This window comes from Delphinus delphis, chromosome 5 (genome assembly GCF_949987515.2).
Source record: "Delphinus delphis chromosome 5, mDelDel1.2, whole genome shotgun sequence".
NCBI classification, from domain to species: domain Eukaryota; kingdom Metazoa; phylum Chordata; class Mammalia; order Artiodactyla; family Delphinidae; genus Delphinus; species Delphinus delphis.
This window is the reverse complement of record NC_082687.1, coordinates 136993691-137007799: the sequence shown is the minus strand read 5'-3', so window position 1 is coordinate 137007799 and position 14109 is coordinate 136993691. Positions and strand designations below refer to the sequence as shown.

At 55.0% G+C, this 14109-nt stretch overlaps 1 protein-coding gene across 1 annotated transcript in view; it reads left to right on the top strand.

Moving 5' to 3' along the window:
* HTT (huntingtin) overlaps nucleotides 1-14109 on the top strand; it is a 138946-nt gene that overhangs the window by 116596 nt on the left and 8241 nt on the right. Inside the window, exons 48-59 of the mRNA XM_060013051.2 lie at nucleotides 1303-1516; nucleotides 1923-2068; nucleotides 3447-3624; nucleotides 4604-4699; nucleotides 7047-7234; nucleotides 8859-8985; nucleotides 10430-10530; nucleotides 11485-11639; nucleotides 11999-12138; nucleotides 12535-12617; nucleotides 13095-13213; nucleotides 13325-13454. Of these exons, the coding sequence (XP_059869034.1) occupies nucleotides 1303-1516; nucleotides 1923-2068; nucleotides 3447-3624; nucleotides 4604-4699; nucleotides 7047-7234; nucleotides 8859-8985; nucleotides 10430-10530; nucleotides 11485-11639; nucleotides 11999-12138; nucleotides 12535-12617; nucleotides 13095-13213; nucleotides 13325-13454 (1677 nt within the window). The remainder of the gene's footprint in view (nucleotides 1-1302; nucleotides 1517-1922; nucleotides 2069-3446; nucleotides 3625-4603; nucleotides 4700-7046; nucleotides 7235-8858; nucleotides 8986-10429; nucleotides 10531-11484; nucleotides 11640-11998; nucleotides 12139-12534; nucleotides 12618-13094; nucleotides 13214-13324; nucleotides 13455-14109) is intronic.

Below are 14109 nucleotides of genomic sequence, written 5' to 3'. Positions count from 1 at the left end.
GTCTAACTCACCTTTTCGTGCATTTAAAGAAAATAGGTTCCCTTAGGTTATAATGAGTTCTGATTGCTTGTCTCGTGCTCGTGAGCAAAAGTACTGGGATGGTGCCATGGTGCATGATTTAACTGACTTTTTCATGATGTTATGGAAGTTAGTAAGCCCCTCTCTACCTGGAGCGGGGTCCCCTCCCCACTGTGTGCAGTGAGGCCCCCCACCCTCACTAGGTGTCACACAGGCCTGCTGTGCGGAGCTGGCCCAGGAGCCCTGGCAGGGGCATCCGTGTTCCTGTCCTCAGCTGTTGGACTGGTGCTGTGAGGGCCGGAGCCCCCTTGATGGTGTTGGCACAGCCTTGGCAGAGTCCTTCTCAGACCTGCTGGGACCAGCAGCCGACAAACCTTTAGGTGTTAATAGTGCTGCCTGGAAATATGCCAAGTGGGAGGGACGCAGGGACATGGGGGATGGCAAGGACCGGCAGGTGTGGCGTAGAGAGCTTCAGGGTGCAGCCACATGTTCCCAAGCACTGACCCTCCCTCAGTTTGAAAGAAAGAGCTACATGGGGAAAACAGGAGAATTGGCCCAAAACCAGTTTGCCGAACTCATTTGAAGAGCCCTTCAGTGAAAGCTGATTTGCTGATAAGTGATAAATTTGCTTAATAACCAACTGAATTTTCCAAATTTGCTCATTAGACTTTTAACAGCATTAAAGAAAGGCTCAGCTGCAATGGCTAGGGGTCGATTTTGGTCGCTGACAATGACATGTGCTTTTCTGAATATTAACTAAATTAAGATTGGCCAAAAAGATCCTTAAATGGCTTTAAAAAGTTGGCAAAGCACAGTACAAATTGAAACAGTATCGTATGAAATGCTGTTTTTCCAATCAGACTTGCGGCATTTAGACGACTGCGTTGATTTATTTCAGCTGCTTTTGAACATAACTTGTCTTTTTCAAACATTGAGATGTTTGGTGTTTCACTGTTTCTTGGATGGCACATCATCTTGATTTTGTATCTTCATCAGTTAAATTTCATCATATTAAAGTTTTGATTTTAAATAAATCTGAAGACATAAAAAAAAATTTCTTTAAAATTAAAGTACCCAAAAGCGACCAGAAATACACTTCACCGATCATATGTTAAATGGAGATGTTCATTTATTTGTAACAGAAGTAGAATAAGGTATTCTTTCAAGTGTTTTGGGTGGCGTACTAATCTGTTATCTCAGAAACGTTTGCTTCTCTGCTGTGTTTCTCTTGCCCGACTGAAAGCTTGTAATCGGCATTATTGAACCTTTAATGCCCCGATTCAGGAGTTCAACCTGAACCTGCTAGCCCCGTGCTTGGGCCTGGGCGTGCGTGAGATCTGTGCGGGCCGGAAGAGCCCCCTTTTTGCAGCAGCTCGCACGGCGACTCTGGACCGCGTGGCCAGTGTGGTTCAGCAGCTGCCCGCTGTCCACCACGTCTTCCAGCCGTTCCTGCCGGCAGAGCCCACCGCCTACTGGAGCAAGTTGGACGATCTCTTTGGTAATTAAAATCAAAGTCCCCTTATTTTAAAAAAACGCTGCAGAGCCAGTGCCACGCTCTGTACCGAGTGAAAATACAGTCAACACTGTCGATCTGATACACCAAAGGCACTTACAGAGGCCACCGAGAACCTGCACTGGGGCCCTGGCTCTGCGTGTCTTTTGGTGTGTTTGCTGCTTGGCCGTTCCTTGACGTGGCCTGAGCTCGCGGCCTGCGAGGAACGCAGGCTCAGCCTCGGGAATGTGGGTCCTGGTCTCGCGGGGTGGTGGGTTGTGTGCCCGTGTGCTTCCGGGAGCCATGTCTTTAGTTCCCATCAGATTCTCGGGGCCAGGGGGCGACTGCCTGTCTTTCAGAGGTCAGAGCCTCTGCTGAAGGCTCTTGCCCCCATGGAGGCCTTCTGTTTCAGGGGATGCCGTGCTGTATCGGACCCTGACCACTCTGGCCCGGGCCCTGGCCCAGTACCTGCTGGTGTTCTCCAGACTGCCCGGCCACTTGCACCTTCCTCCTGAGAAGGAGAGGGACACCGTGAAGTTTGTGGTCATGACCCTCGAGGTAAGAGGCAGCTTGGGAACTTGGCGCTCAGTGCAGAGGGAAGAAGCTCCTCCATCTGAAAATGCAGAGCTGTGTGCAGCCAGGCGCCTGCGGCCTGTCCTGCCAGCAGTGACCACTGTCACATGTCACATCCGCCCCCTGCTTTGCCGAGCTCCGTCACGCCCCTTATTGCTCCATTCCCCACGGTTGCCTTGTGAGGTTGACAACACAGCCCTTCTTGTCTCTGCCTCAGGGCAGGGGAGCGGGGGCACTCTGAAGAGTCAGGTCTGGGACCTGGGCTCCCGCCCAGGGTCTCCTGAGCATAGCATGGGGAGTCGTCAGGCACTTACATGTGAATCTTGTTTCCTTGATGCTAAGATACTTTTTTGATTTAGTACAAACCATCCAATTAAAAATTTTTTCCAGGGAAAAAGAAGCCGTGCAACTGTAGTATGTATCCTAATTTTAGATACTTAGTAAATAATAATCTGAGAAATTTGTTATATTTTAAATTGAGCAATAAACCTGATATTTCAGCTGTGGGGAATTGAACACTGTGTTAATACTTATAAACACCCCCAAAACGTGTACATACGTGTGTGCATTGCCTTTTTCTATGACTTCTGGAGAAGAGAGTTTGGCCTGCACCCTTGGAGGCAGAGGACACGGCTGACCCAGTGCTGACACCCCCTGCCGCCTCCCAGCAGGGAGGGGGAGCGTCCAGAGGGCATTCGCCCAGCTGTTCAGAAGGCGACAAACAAGCGCCTACTTGAGCCAGGCCGAGCCAGATAGCTGTGACCCCTGCCCTTTAGGCTTCAGCGTAGTCGGAAGGCTGGCAAACAAGCGTACGGTTACAGTACAGTGTGGCCCCTGCCAGCCATCACGTGCCCGTACGCCCTGCATCATCTCATTCGGGTCTCACTGCAACCCTGGGAGGTGGGCTGTTATTCCCGTTTTACAGATGAGAGAAGCAGGGCTTAAGAGGCTCAGCGACTTCACCCGCTGGGAAGTAGCCATTCCAGCATTTGAACCCCAGCGCGGCTGTCAGGTTCAGCCTCTGTGACTGCAGCTGAGGCGAGGCCCTGGGCAGTGGGAGCCCCGAGGGAGAGCCCAGCCCGCCGGCTGTGTGGCCAGGGCAGGATGCTGGGGGCGGGCAGCCACATCAGGTTGGGCATTCTGCGTTCCACTCCCAGAGTGGGAGTGGGAGGGGGGTACTTCAGTGAGCAGGTGGGTCAGGATTGAACCGGAGGGAGCTGGGGATGGTGGCCCAAGAGCCATCCCTCTGCAGGGAGCTTTGGACAGTTCCTCGACGGCCGGGGGTTCTCAGCTTCCCTGCCAGCCCCTGTGGCAGGAAGGAGGTGTGGGTCAAACCTGCATTAACACGCACCTGCCCCTCCAGGCCCTGTCGTGGCATTTGATCCACGAGCAGATCCCTCTGAGTCTGGACCTGCAGGCGGGCCTGGACTGCTGCTGCCTGGCTCTGCAGCTGCCCGGCCTCTGGAGCCTGCTCTCCTCCCCTGAGATGGTGACCCACGCCTGCTCTCTCATCCACTGTGTGCGGTTCATCCTAGAAGCCCGTGAGTCTACGACCGTGACGGTTTCTTTCCTTTGTCACTTGAACCAGTAATCAGCTCCGCAAATGTAGTCACAGACGTTCATTTTGCGCCACCTGTCTGCCAGGTGCTAAGTTGGAAATTGGGGGTGAAGAGGTGGATGAAGTATGGGCCTTGCCTCACTCTCCAGCATCTTGGGGTCTACCCTGGAATTTAACTTGAGTTTGCTTTTGCAGTCATTTTGTTTAGATTTTGGAATTCTAGCTTTCATTAAAAATACTTCTAATTTACGTCCCTTTGATTTCTGGTCCTAGTTGACTGTTTCATCCTTTTAGTCCTAGATGATCATAAGATTAATAAGATTGTATTCAAAAAATTACTTGTTTTCTATTATAGTTGGAATGCTTGTTTCTATACGGCATTGTAATACTAGTATATTGAAAAATAAAAGTGACTTACTCTTTTCAAGGGACAATGTCCTTAACAAGGGTCATTAGCCACAATTTTTAAAAATTGGACATTATAGTTTAACATGTTAGAGGGTGTCTTGAAGTTTTGTATTTTTAAATTAAGCATTATAGAGTGGTGTTTTGAAGAGTCATTGTTTAAATTGTTTTCATCTGTGCATTTGTAGTCAACTTGAAAACGAAGATCCAGGGGCTAATTTATCAAAGCCAGACTTCTTGGGGGTTGCATTGATGCTTTTAGCAGTAATGAATCATGAACCATCTGATAAAGACCTCCCAGGTTAGAGGTGGCAAACAGCAGACAGTGGGAAGGACTTGGAAATCCGAGTGAGCAGTCCAAATCCTTGCGCACTTTGGATTAACCTAGAGATTGATACCTGAGTCTGGTGCGTCTAAAATGGTCTAACGTTGATTCTAGGAAATCTAGACCTCATTTGACATAGTCTGTCACTTTGAAACGTTCATGAGGCTGCATGAATGGGAAAATCTGAATGAAAGGAATGGGAATTCTTCTGTTTGTTCTGTTGTGGTTTTAGTTGTGGTGCAGCCTGGGGACCAGCTTCTTAGTCCAGAAAGAAGGACGAACACCCCACAGGCCGCCAGAGAGGACGAAGTGGATGCAAACACACAGAGTACGTCTTACCTAGTGTCTTTGGGGGCTTGACATTCACTCACAGGAGAGACCTTTAAAGCGGTCAGTGTGGATGTGGGAAGCCGCCTGCCTTCACTTGGCTGCGTCCTGGCGCTCGTCCCCGAGTTCGGGGGCGATTCGAGGGGCTGCCTCGCACGTCCCGCTGGCGGGCACCCTCTGCTGTCTAGCTCCCTGTGAACCCCACACTCCGCTGGGGTGTCGTGCTCGTCGGGGAGCCTCCTGACCTCCATCCTCGCTCGCTTTCCCCCCGCTCCCCGCCTCTGTTTTCGCCCTGCACTTGCTGCTTCTGGGTCCTTTACCTCAGACTCCGAGCTCCTTGTGGGCAGGGTGTCCGTTTTCCTCCTCTGTGTTCTCACTGCTGTAAGTGATCAACACATGTTTGTTGAGTAACGAATGAATGAATAAAAATACTAAGAAACTTAAAGTTAGTGGAAATACCATGTGAATGTTAGGTAACCTGAGTGCCTGTTTCAGCCATATATTTTGGTGGACTTTTAAATGAAAATTCCTCCTCTCCCTGCAGAAAAAGAAAGAAAAGAAAAAAAATACACATCTCATTCATTTAAACCTATTCAAAATCATTTAAACCTAGATGTAGCCACGTACCTTAGTTTTTCATGTACTTTCTCCCGATTCAGGTATTTTACTCTGAAAATGGTGGCAAGGCACGTTGTGAGGAAAGCTTCTTGTCACCAGGGGCCTCCAGGCTCTTTCCCCAGAGGGTCTGGTGGGAATGCCAACCTGCAGCCTGTCCCACAAAGGGGGGAAGCAAATGCCCCGCCTGGCAGTTCTTGGCCGTCTTTCTTATGGAACACTCTTACTTGGAATATCGAAATCTTACCCATGCTCTGTTGGCTTAGGAAACATGCCTTTTTAGTAGCAGGTAGATAAATGCTTTGTGTCCTTTTTTGCCAGCTCTTGCTCAACCCCAGTTAACGACAAGAGTGTTCCTGTTGGTGGTGTTAAGATAGGAATTGTTCTTCTTGTCACCCACTCAAGGTTTTACAATTGCACAGCATCTAGAAGCAGTGGTGTTTTGTTCATAGCCAAGCTCTTCCCTGAGCCTCTGTCTTAAGACTCTGGTTCTGCCATCCCCGAGTCTGTGACTTAATGATTCCTTACTGACAACTGAGGAACGTGCAAACACTCACTTCCTGCTCAGCCACCTTGTGGCTGTGTGGCCTTAGCAAGTTACTACCCTGTGCTTCTGCAGTACGGATAAGAATAGTACTCCCCTGATGGGGCTGCCGTAGGATTAAGTACGTTAATCCACATAGAGAACCCATGACAAGTGCCAGGCTTGCTGTAAGTGCTCAGGGAATGTCACCGTATTTTAGTTGTAATTTGAATTTCCATTCCTCTGAAAATAGTTGCGGCTCTTCATGTGGTTGAGTCAGAGCAGGCAGGCCCACTGGCTGGAGCATGTTGAGTTTGGGTTAATATAATTGCGCTCATTCTCCACGGCCCCATTTAGGCTGGTTAATTTCATCCTGGCCAGAGGAGGAAGCGCGCTTTCCTTATCACCTCAGTAGGATGGTACCTCTTAAAGGTGGTCCCGGAAACTGTATTAAAGTCGCCCTTGTTTCTCTTAGTTCAGGGCTCGATTCCTTAAGTCCACTGGTCATTCCTTCTCTCTGTGAAGGAGTTGCCTAGACTGTTGACTCTCATGGACGGTGGATAGTATCCATCCACAACCCTAAACATTTATCAACGTGGCAAATAATTTTTCGGCACATACTCGATGCCAGGCTCAAAGTGAGGAAGAACGTGCCCCTGCCCTCGAGGCGCCGTGGTGCTTAAACCCTCAGGACGTGGGGTTTTCCTCAGCGTTCTGTCTCGGGGCTTCTCGGGTAGGACTCGGCAGCCCATCAGAACCCCACCACCAGCCACCAGAACCCCTGATCTTGGGGAAACGGTGAACCGAGGAGTACGGCGTGGATCTCTCCACACCAGCCTAGGGGCGAGCGAGCACAGGGTCCTGGGAGAGCCAGAGAAAGCCAAAGCCCTGGGGACGGGCTGCAGCCTCCTCCTGGGCGTCAGCTGGCTGCACACACAGGGTGGCTGGGAGGCTGGGACCAGGTTCCAGGTGTTTGTGCCAGTCTTGGCAGATGTGAGAGGACTGCTTGTTTAGGTGGATGTGGAGGAGGTGAGATCTGTAGGCCTTCAGCGACCACCTAGAGTCCCATGGGCTCCACGTTCCTGGCGGGCGTGGCCGGCGGTGGGGCTGTGCCTACTATCTGCGAGGGTGGGAAGGTCAGGGGGAGGGATGGTGGGTTTGGGGTGTGTTTTGACAGAATGGTCCTCTGTCACCCACGGTGCCTGTTTAGACCCTCAGTATGTCACTGCAGCCTGTGGGATGGTGGCCGAGATGGTGGAGGCACTGCCGTTGGTGCTGGCCTTGGGTCATAAAAGGAACAGCAGCGCCCCGGCGTTCCTCACGCCGGTGCTCAAGAACATCGTCATCAGCCTGGCCCGCTTGCCCCTCGTCAACAGCTACACGCGCGTCCCGCCCCTGGTGAGTCTGTCCCTCCCTTTGCACAGGACCCAAGTGATGGGGACACGCGGGCAGGCCCCAGCTCGGGACTCTGAGAGTGCAAAGCCGCTCAGATGCCCACTTGCGGTGGCCAGGGCGTTCCTTGGTTGCATTCGTGACACCGGGCTGGTTTCCTCGGGCGTGATGTGGCTCAGTCGTGAGTAGAAATGCTCCGAAATGGGGTGGGGCATCATCACATGACGAAATGAGATTATTTTTCCTCCCACGATGCTGGATGTGATTCCGAGGTCCTCAGGCTCCTCTGTTGAACGGGAGAGCAGAAATGATACCTCCTGGAGTGAGCGAATCCCTTTAGGTAGTCACCCTCGGGGGAAGCTCGGGGGGTGTGGCACAGCTGCAGCTCCTCTGCTCTTTTAAAGCTGGCTTTGGAACCAGGGTCAGGTGGGCGTCGTCAGTGGGACCCGGCTCCACGTCACAGAGGGGCCTGGGCAGGCGGGCCGCGGGCTGCAGGAGGCTGCACTGCTGCCCTCAGACCTGCTGGAGGGAGAGATAGGGCGATGGGCTGGCACCCGCGGGCTGTAGCCGGCAGGGGGAGGTGGGCCGGGACCGAGAGGCAGGCGCTTGTTGCCGCCTGGAGGGGTGCGTGCCCGCCGGCGGGGCTCAGCCTCTGTGCGTGTGAGGTTCTGCAGCGGCTGCACCGAGGCCGTGGTGCGCCCCAACCCCGAGGGTTTCGCTGTGGGAGCCCTTTCTGGGGAAAAACCCAGTGACGTGCTGTCCTGGGGTCGCCGTGGAAACTGGGAGTTGTGGGCGTTGGCGAAACCCGGCACCCCGGGGTGGGGAGAGCTGGGGAAGTCAGGTGTGGGTCTCAGCCTGGGCGCCGCGCTTGGGCCGTCGCTGCAGTTGTCGAGACGGCTCACCTTTGGGTGGGAGCGGGGAGCCGATGCAGGCGGGCACAGTCCAGAGGCTTCGATGGCTGGCCCGGACGTGGGAAGAGCCGCCCAGACCACGCACGCCATAGATGAAACTCTGCGAGCGTGGGCTTGAACCCACGCGGCTCCACGACCCTCCCACGGGACGTTCAGGAGGGTTTGGGGAGCAGGTGAGAGGCTGAGAGGGCGTCTTCCAGAGGCCAGTGGGCGCTGGGGCTGCGGGGGCCAGCCGGCCACCTCCTCGAGGCCCACGTGGCCGGCTTTGGGGATGCAGAGTGCGAGCTCTGGCTGGCTGCGGCCTGTGTCCTCCGAGGGGGTCAGCTCCGCCAGTTGGGAGCTGGGCTCCTGCTGCCGGGGCAGCCTCGGCGCCTCTGATGTGCGTGGCAGCACCAGACGACAGAGCTGGACTTGACGGAGTTTACAAACGGCTGGCGTGGCTCTTGTCGTGCCTGCTCGCGGTAAATATTGCTGTGTGCGGCCGAACCTCACGTGCTCCTGCCAGCCTCTAAGGGTTGGGGGCACCTGCGCGGGCGGCCCTGGGCAGGTCTGGGAGCCCCCGCGGCACCAGCGCCCAGGGCCCTCCCTCCGCCGTGTCTGCGCTCAGGAAGAGGTGGCCCGCCAGGGAGCTGCGCCTAGAGGAAGCGTGTTTCCTGGCTCCCTCGTGGTTCGGCCATCCTGACTTGACTCGGGAGACTGTGTCTCTTTCATCCTCTCAGGTGTGGAAGCTCGGATGGTCACCCAAACCAGGAGGGGATTTTGGCACCGTGTTCCCCGAGATCCCCGTGGAGTTCCTCCAGGAAAAGGAAGTCTTCAAAGAGTTCATCTACCGCATCAATACGCTAGGTAGTCCGGGTCTCCCCTCCGATGTGGTTACACGTCATCACGTGCCTGCCCTGGGGGAGCCAGGGCTGCAGTAGTGGGACCCGTCTTCTCCTTTTATTCCACAAAAGAGTTAAGGCATAACGTAATCGTGAATACGTTCTGTAATGTACACAAAGCTGTCACGGTGAGAAGTTTGATCCAAGTGTGTGTGTGTGTGTGAGTTTAATGCCAGATTTTCCTGTGTCAGGCTTGTTTCCGGTCAGGAAGGGTACCCTAGTAATTGGAAATGCTAAGGCACATTCAGCCTTTGTGTAGCACCTAAGCTAAAGGGCAGCAGTGATTCCCTCTGAGTGCTTCCTATGTGGTCACTGGTGCCCCTTTTCTCGGATGCAGAACCGGGAGCCTGGGCGGGATGGAGCCAGAGGTGGCAGGGGGAAAGTAGGCTTTAGGTGGACAATACTGGGCTTTGTGTAGTGTGGGGCAGGTCATTTTAACCTCTGGCCTCAACACCCGCATTCTTGTCACTTGTAGCCCTAATACAAGTGACATGGCCACCTCCACCTCCAAGGTCACGGGTGGGGACGTTAGCGCAGCCCTTGAAACAGTCGTTCATCAAACAGCACCTTGAGTGCAGCTTGTGACGATGGTGCTTGAGGGTGGCCCCTCAGAGGTGCCTTCCCCGAGGGCTTGAGCACACACACCCCCGCTAGATTACATTCTTTTTTGTGTGTGTGTGGTACGCGGGCCTCTCAGTGTTGTGGCCTCTCCCGTTGCGGAGCACAGGCTCCAGACGTGCAGGCTCAGCGGTCATGGCTCAGGGGCCCAGCCGCTCCGCGGCATGTGGGATATTCCCAGACTGGGGCACGAACCTGTGTCCCCTGCATCGGCAGGCGGACTCTCAACCACTGCGCCACCAGGGAAGCCCCTAGATTACATTCTTTTTTGACCTACTGTTCTTCTTGGTGGGGTCAGAGGGACCACCGCTTTGACTTTTCTAACAGCTGTACTGAGGTGGAATTCACACAGCACACCCTTCACCCACTCAGAAGTGCAGTTCTGTGGTCTGGGGTGTACACTCAGTCTGGGGATGTGATTTCTGGAGGACTGTCCAACCCTCTGGTGAGCAGGGTAGAAGCGGCTCAGACCCCATTTGAGCGTAGCCTGCTCAGATGTCCCTTTACTTCATTGCGTCTACACGGCAGGGCTCCAGAGGGTGCCTCTCACCGGGCTACCTGGGCTGAACTCAGCCTGGCCTCTTGTGGGCCTTTGGACCTGTGTGCTTCCGTCTCGTCACCACTGGGCTCGGCCGGCAGTGTTGCCGCGTCGCAGCGCTGCCGTGAGGGTCCAGGGAGCGGCTGTATGTGGCGCCTGGGCCAGTGAGAGCCGGAGGGCCCAGCTGCCACATGGCATCGAAAAGTCTGAGCAGCAGGGGACCCTCTGTCTAAAGTGACATTTGCATTTCTAGGGTGGACCAGCCGTACCCAGTTTGAGGAAACGTGGGCCACCCTCCTCGGTGTCCTGGTGACTCAGCCCCTCGTGATGGAGCAAGAGGAGAGCCCCCCCGAAGTAAGGCCGCGGGCGGGCGCCGGTGTCTGCTGGCCGGCGCACGGGCACTTACAGCAGCTCGCGAGCCGTGCGTGCTGGGAGAGGCAGGGCAGCAAGCTCTTACTTTTCTGTCTCACCGTGTTTTTAAAAGGTAGCCAGATCATGTCATGACTGGTGTTCCAGAGCAGGAATGAGCCTCCCCAAGGTCTGGGTACCCTAGAATCGCGGCCGGAGTGCCTTTACCACAGTGCACTGCCCTTTCAGGGTCAGTAGCATTATGTCCTTTCTTGAAAATATTTTTCAGTTTTGTTTCTCAATATTCAGGGTACAGTGGGTAGCAACATTTCATCAAAATGAAAAGGCACGTCACAAAGGCCACACATACGTACCTGTGTTCATTTGTCTTGACCGTTTTGCGAAAATTTTATCAGGCTTCTTGGGGTATTAATGCATATTATGTTACTTTAATATTAATTAAAAAACATGTTCAGATAAAGCAAAGCCTGAAACATTAAGTCATAAGATACGTTTTTAATGCTGACGGAAGGTATGGTATGAACGTCCAGAAATGGCAGTTCAAAGAGTATGTATGTCAGGAATCATCAGGGTTGTCTTTCACAGGTGTGGAACTAACAGGGTGTCATATGCAGAGTCCCTAAAATCAGTGAGGAAATTTAAGGACAGTTTCTTAAAAAGTAATTCCTGTTTGGAGGTTTGTGCCTGTAGGAGACCTTGCTTTCAAAAGCAGCCATTTGCCCGTCAGATTCATCTCAAACCACAGATGTGTGTGGGTTCTGGTGAACTGACGCAGACACAACAGGACCCTGGCTGGGAAGGCACATCCCTCTGTCGCACTCGGGGGGGCCCCGCCCTCAAGGCCACGTGGCTGGACAGCCACGGCCCGCAGCGTCTGCCCACAGGCGGGGCAGCGGTGTTGCCTGTGTTGTGACTTGGTGACGTGGGCTCCCCTTCCAGGAAGACACGGAGAGGACCCAGATCCACGTCCTGGCCGTGCAGGCCATCACCTCCCTGGTGCTGAGCGCGATGACTGTGCCTGTTGCCGGCAACCCAGCCGTGAGCTGCCTGGAGCAGCAGCCCCGGAACAAGCCCCTGAAAGCTCTCGGCACCAGGTTTGCCCGAGAAGCCGCGTGTCTCCAGGGGCGGCCTCGGTGGGAGCAGGGAGGCGCCAGGGTGCCCTTGCCTTTGCTGCCGGAATTAAAGACAGAAACCCCGTGCGGGGGGTGCAGACCCAAAGTGGCTGGCTGGCTGAGGCCTGATGACTCGGGCATCCGGTGTGGAGGGCAGATTCCGAAGGAGCTGACAGAGCACCTGTGCAGGGCCTGCGGACGGGAACCGCCCACAGAGGGTGTGGGCCCGGGGCTTGGAGGTGCCTGTGTTTCCTTGAGGCAAAGCTGGGGGAAGCCTGGCAGTTTCCACTTGTAAGATTCGGAGGAACCAGATGTTCTGTAACCTTTGTTCTGAACCTTAGGTTTGGGAGGAAGTTGAGCATCATCAGAGGAATCGTAGAGCAGGAAATTCAAGCGATGGTTTCAAAGAGGGAGAATATCGCCACCCATCATCTGTACCAGGCGTGGGACCCCATCCCTTCTCTGTCTCCAGCTACTACAGGTACCTGTGGGGAGAGGGCCGGGTGTCCCTGGGGCTTGCGGGGAGGACGGGTTGAGTGTGGGTGTCAGCTTATGCCCTGGGCCGGTGGGCACAGCTGGACAGCCCTGGCGCCGAGGCAGGGTCCCAGGAGGGCCCGTCCACCAAAGCTGTCGTCTGGGCTCCCAGAGGGCCGCCGGCTGGGTAGTCGCCTCGTTCGCGGCTACTGACTCTTAGCTTTTACACCTCAGCCCACAACCGGTTCCTGTTCAGAGTCTGAAGCTGGTCTGTTACAGAGAAAAAGTGATAATTCAGCATCGCCCTGCTGGCCCTGCCGGCTTAACGGGTTGTGAAGGGATAGAGCACCTCCGAGCCCCTCGCGGCCGTGCGGGCGGCACTCACGCGCCCTTGCTCCCGCAGGTGCCCTCACCAGCCACGACAAGGTCCTGCTGCAGGTCAACCCCGAGCGGGAGCTGGGGAACACGAGCTACAACCTCGGCCAGGTCAGTCCCCCAGCCTCCGTCCAGCGTGAGGCCCCATGGGGCGCGTGGGGACCGGGGGGCCTGTCGGGGTTCTCAAGCTCCTCCCCACCGCGCCCTCTGCAGAGTAAGCATGGCATTCTGTTGCATTTGTGGGGGGCTTTGTTAAGCAAGTAATTCAGAGAAACGGGGTCCTCAAGTGACTGCCAGTGAGGACAAGTTTTGAAGAGAGGTCTCACGTTCTGGTTCAGTTTTGTGCCGAGACCTCACGCAGATGTCCCTTAGGAGTGAAAGTGTCCTTCCCTAGAGGCTCTTTCCTTCCCTCTCCTCGGCCGCTGCCGCCCGGCGCTTCATCAGGCCCTGAGTCCTGAAGGCAGAGCGCCCGGCAGCCCTGCTGAGTGCTGGGAGCTGCTCGCCTCCGGGGCCCCGGGCCGCACCTGCGGCTCCGCGCCCCTTGCCTCCGGCCCTGAGCGTCAGCTCCCTGTCCTGTGCCCCTTGAAGGTGTCCATCCGCTCCGTGTGGCTGGGGAGCAGCGTCACGCCCCTGAGAGAGGAGGAGTGGGCCGAGGAGGAGGAGGCCCCCGCGCCGTCGTCCCCGCCCACGTCTCCAGTCAGCGCCAGGTTCCCGTCTGCCTTCTGTGTTCAAGCGCTCGGAGAGCTCTGATTAGTCACTTGACTTTCTGGGCTGCCTCTGGAAATGAACCTCTCATCTCTGTTGGGGGGACATTGCAGGAAACACCGGGCTGGAGTCGACATCCATTCCTGTTCGCAGTTTTTGCTCGAGTTGTACAGTCGCTGGATCCTGCCGTCAAGTTCAGCCAGGAGGACCCCCGTCATCCTGATCAGCGAGGTGGTGCGGTCGGTGCGTTTGCCTCCCCCCCTGCCTCCCGCCCGGGGTTCCCGGTCTCTGGGCGCCCGTGCGGGGACGCGTAGACACAGGTGGAGGATGTAGTACTTCTGGAGCCAGTGAAGGAGCGGTTTCCGCTGGTCCAGTCACTGGCAGTGACACCCATCAGTCCAGCGGGGGTGTCGTGGGGACGGCACGTTAACCGTAAGGTCTGAAGGGTCACCGTCCTTGTCCACGTTGTCTCCTCGGGGGCTTGTGACAGACGGTCCCCTGACCACCAACCCACCGACCACCCAACCACCAAATTGGTGCTTGAGAAGCACCAATTTAGAGCAGTTGTTCTCCAGCTGTCGGCCAGGGGATTTCTCTGCATCCTTGAGATTGGTGGGGACCCCAAGGAGCGTTGGTGTCTGTCGGTGACATCCATCCGTGCTTGCAGTATTGGAAGTCACATCTGAGAAGGTTTAAAAGTTACTTATTCAGTGCTGGCTTCTCTACGTCACCCAGGTTAGCCATCCAGCAAGGAGAGATGCCCAGTTACTGGAACCGTCTTGTTACCTGTGCAGCACAGAGTTTTTATTATTTTTACCGAGAGATGTCTCTTTTAGGTAAAGACAGACTTTTTTTTCTTCCAAGTCTGTTTTTCTCAATACTCCTTTAAAGTTTTCTA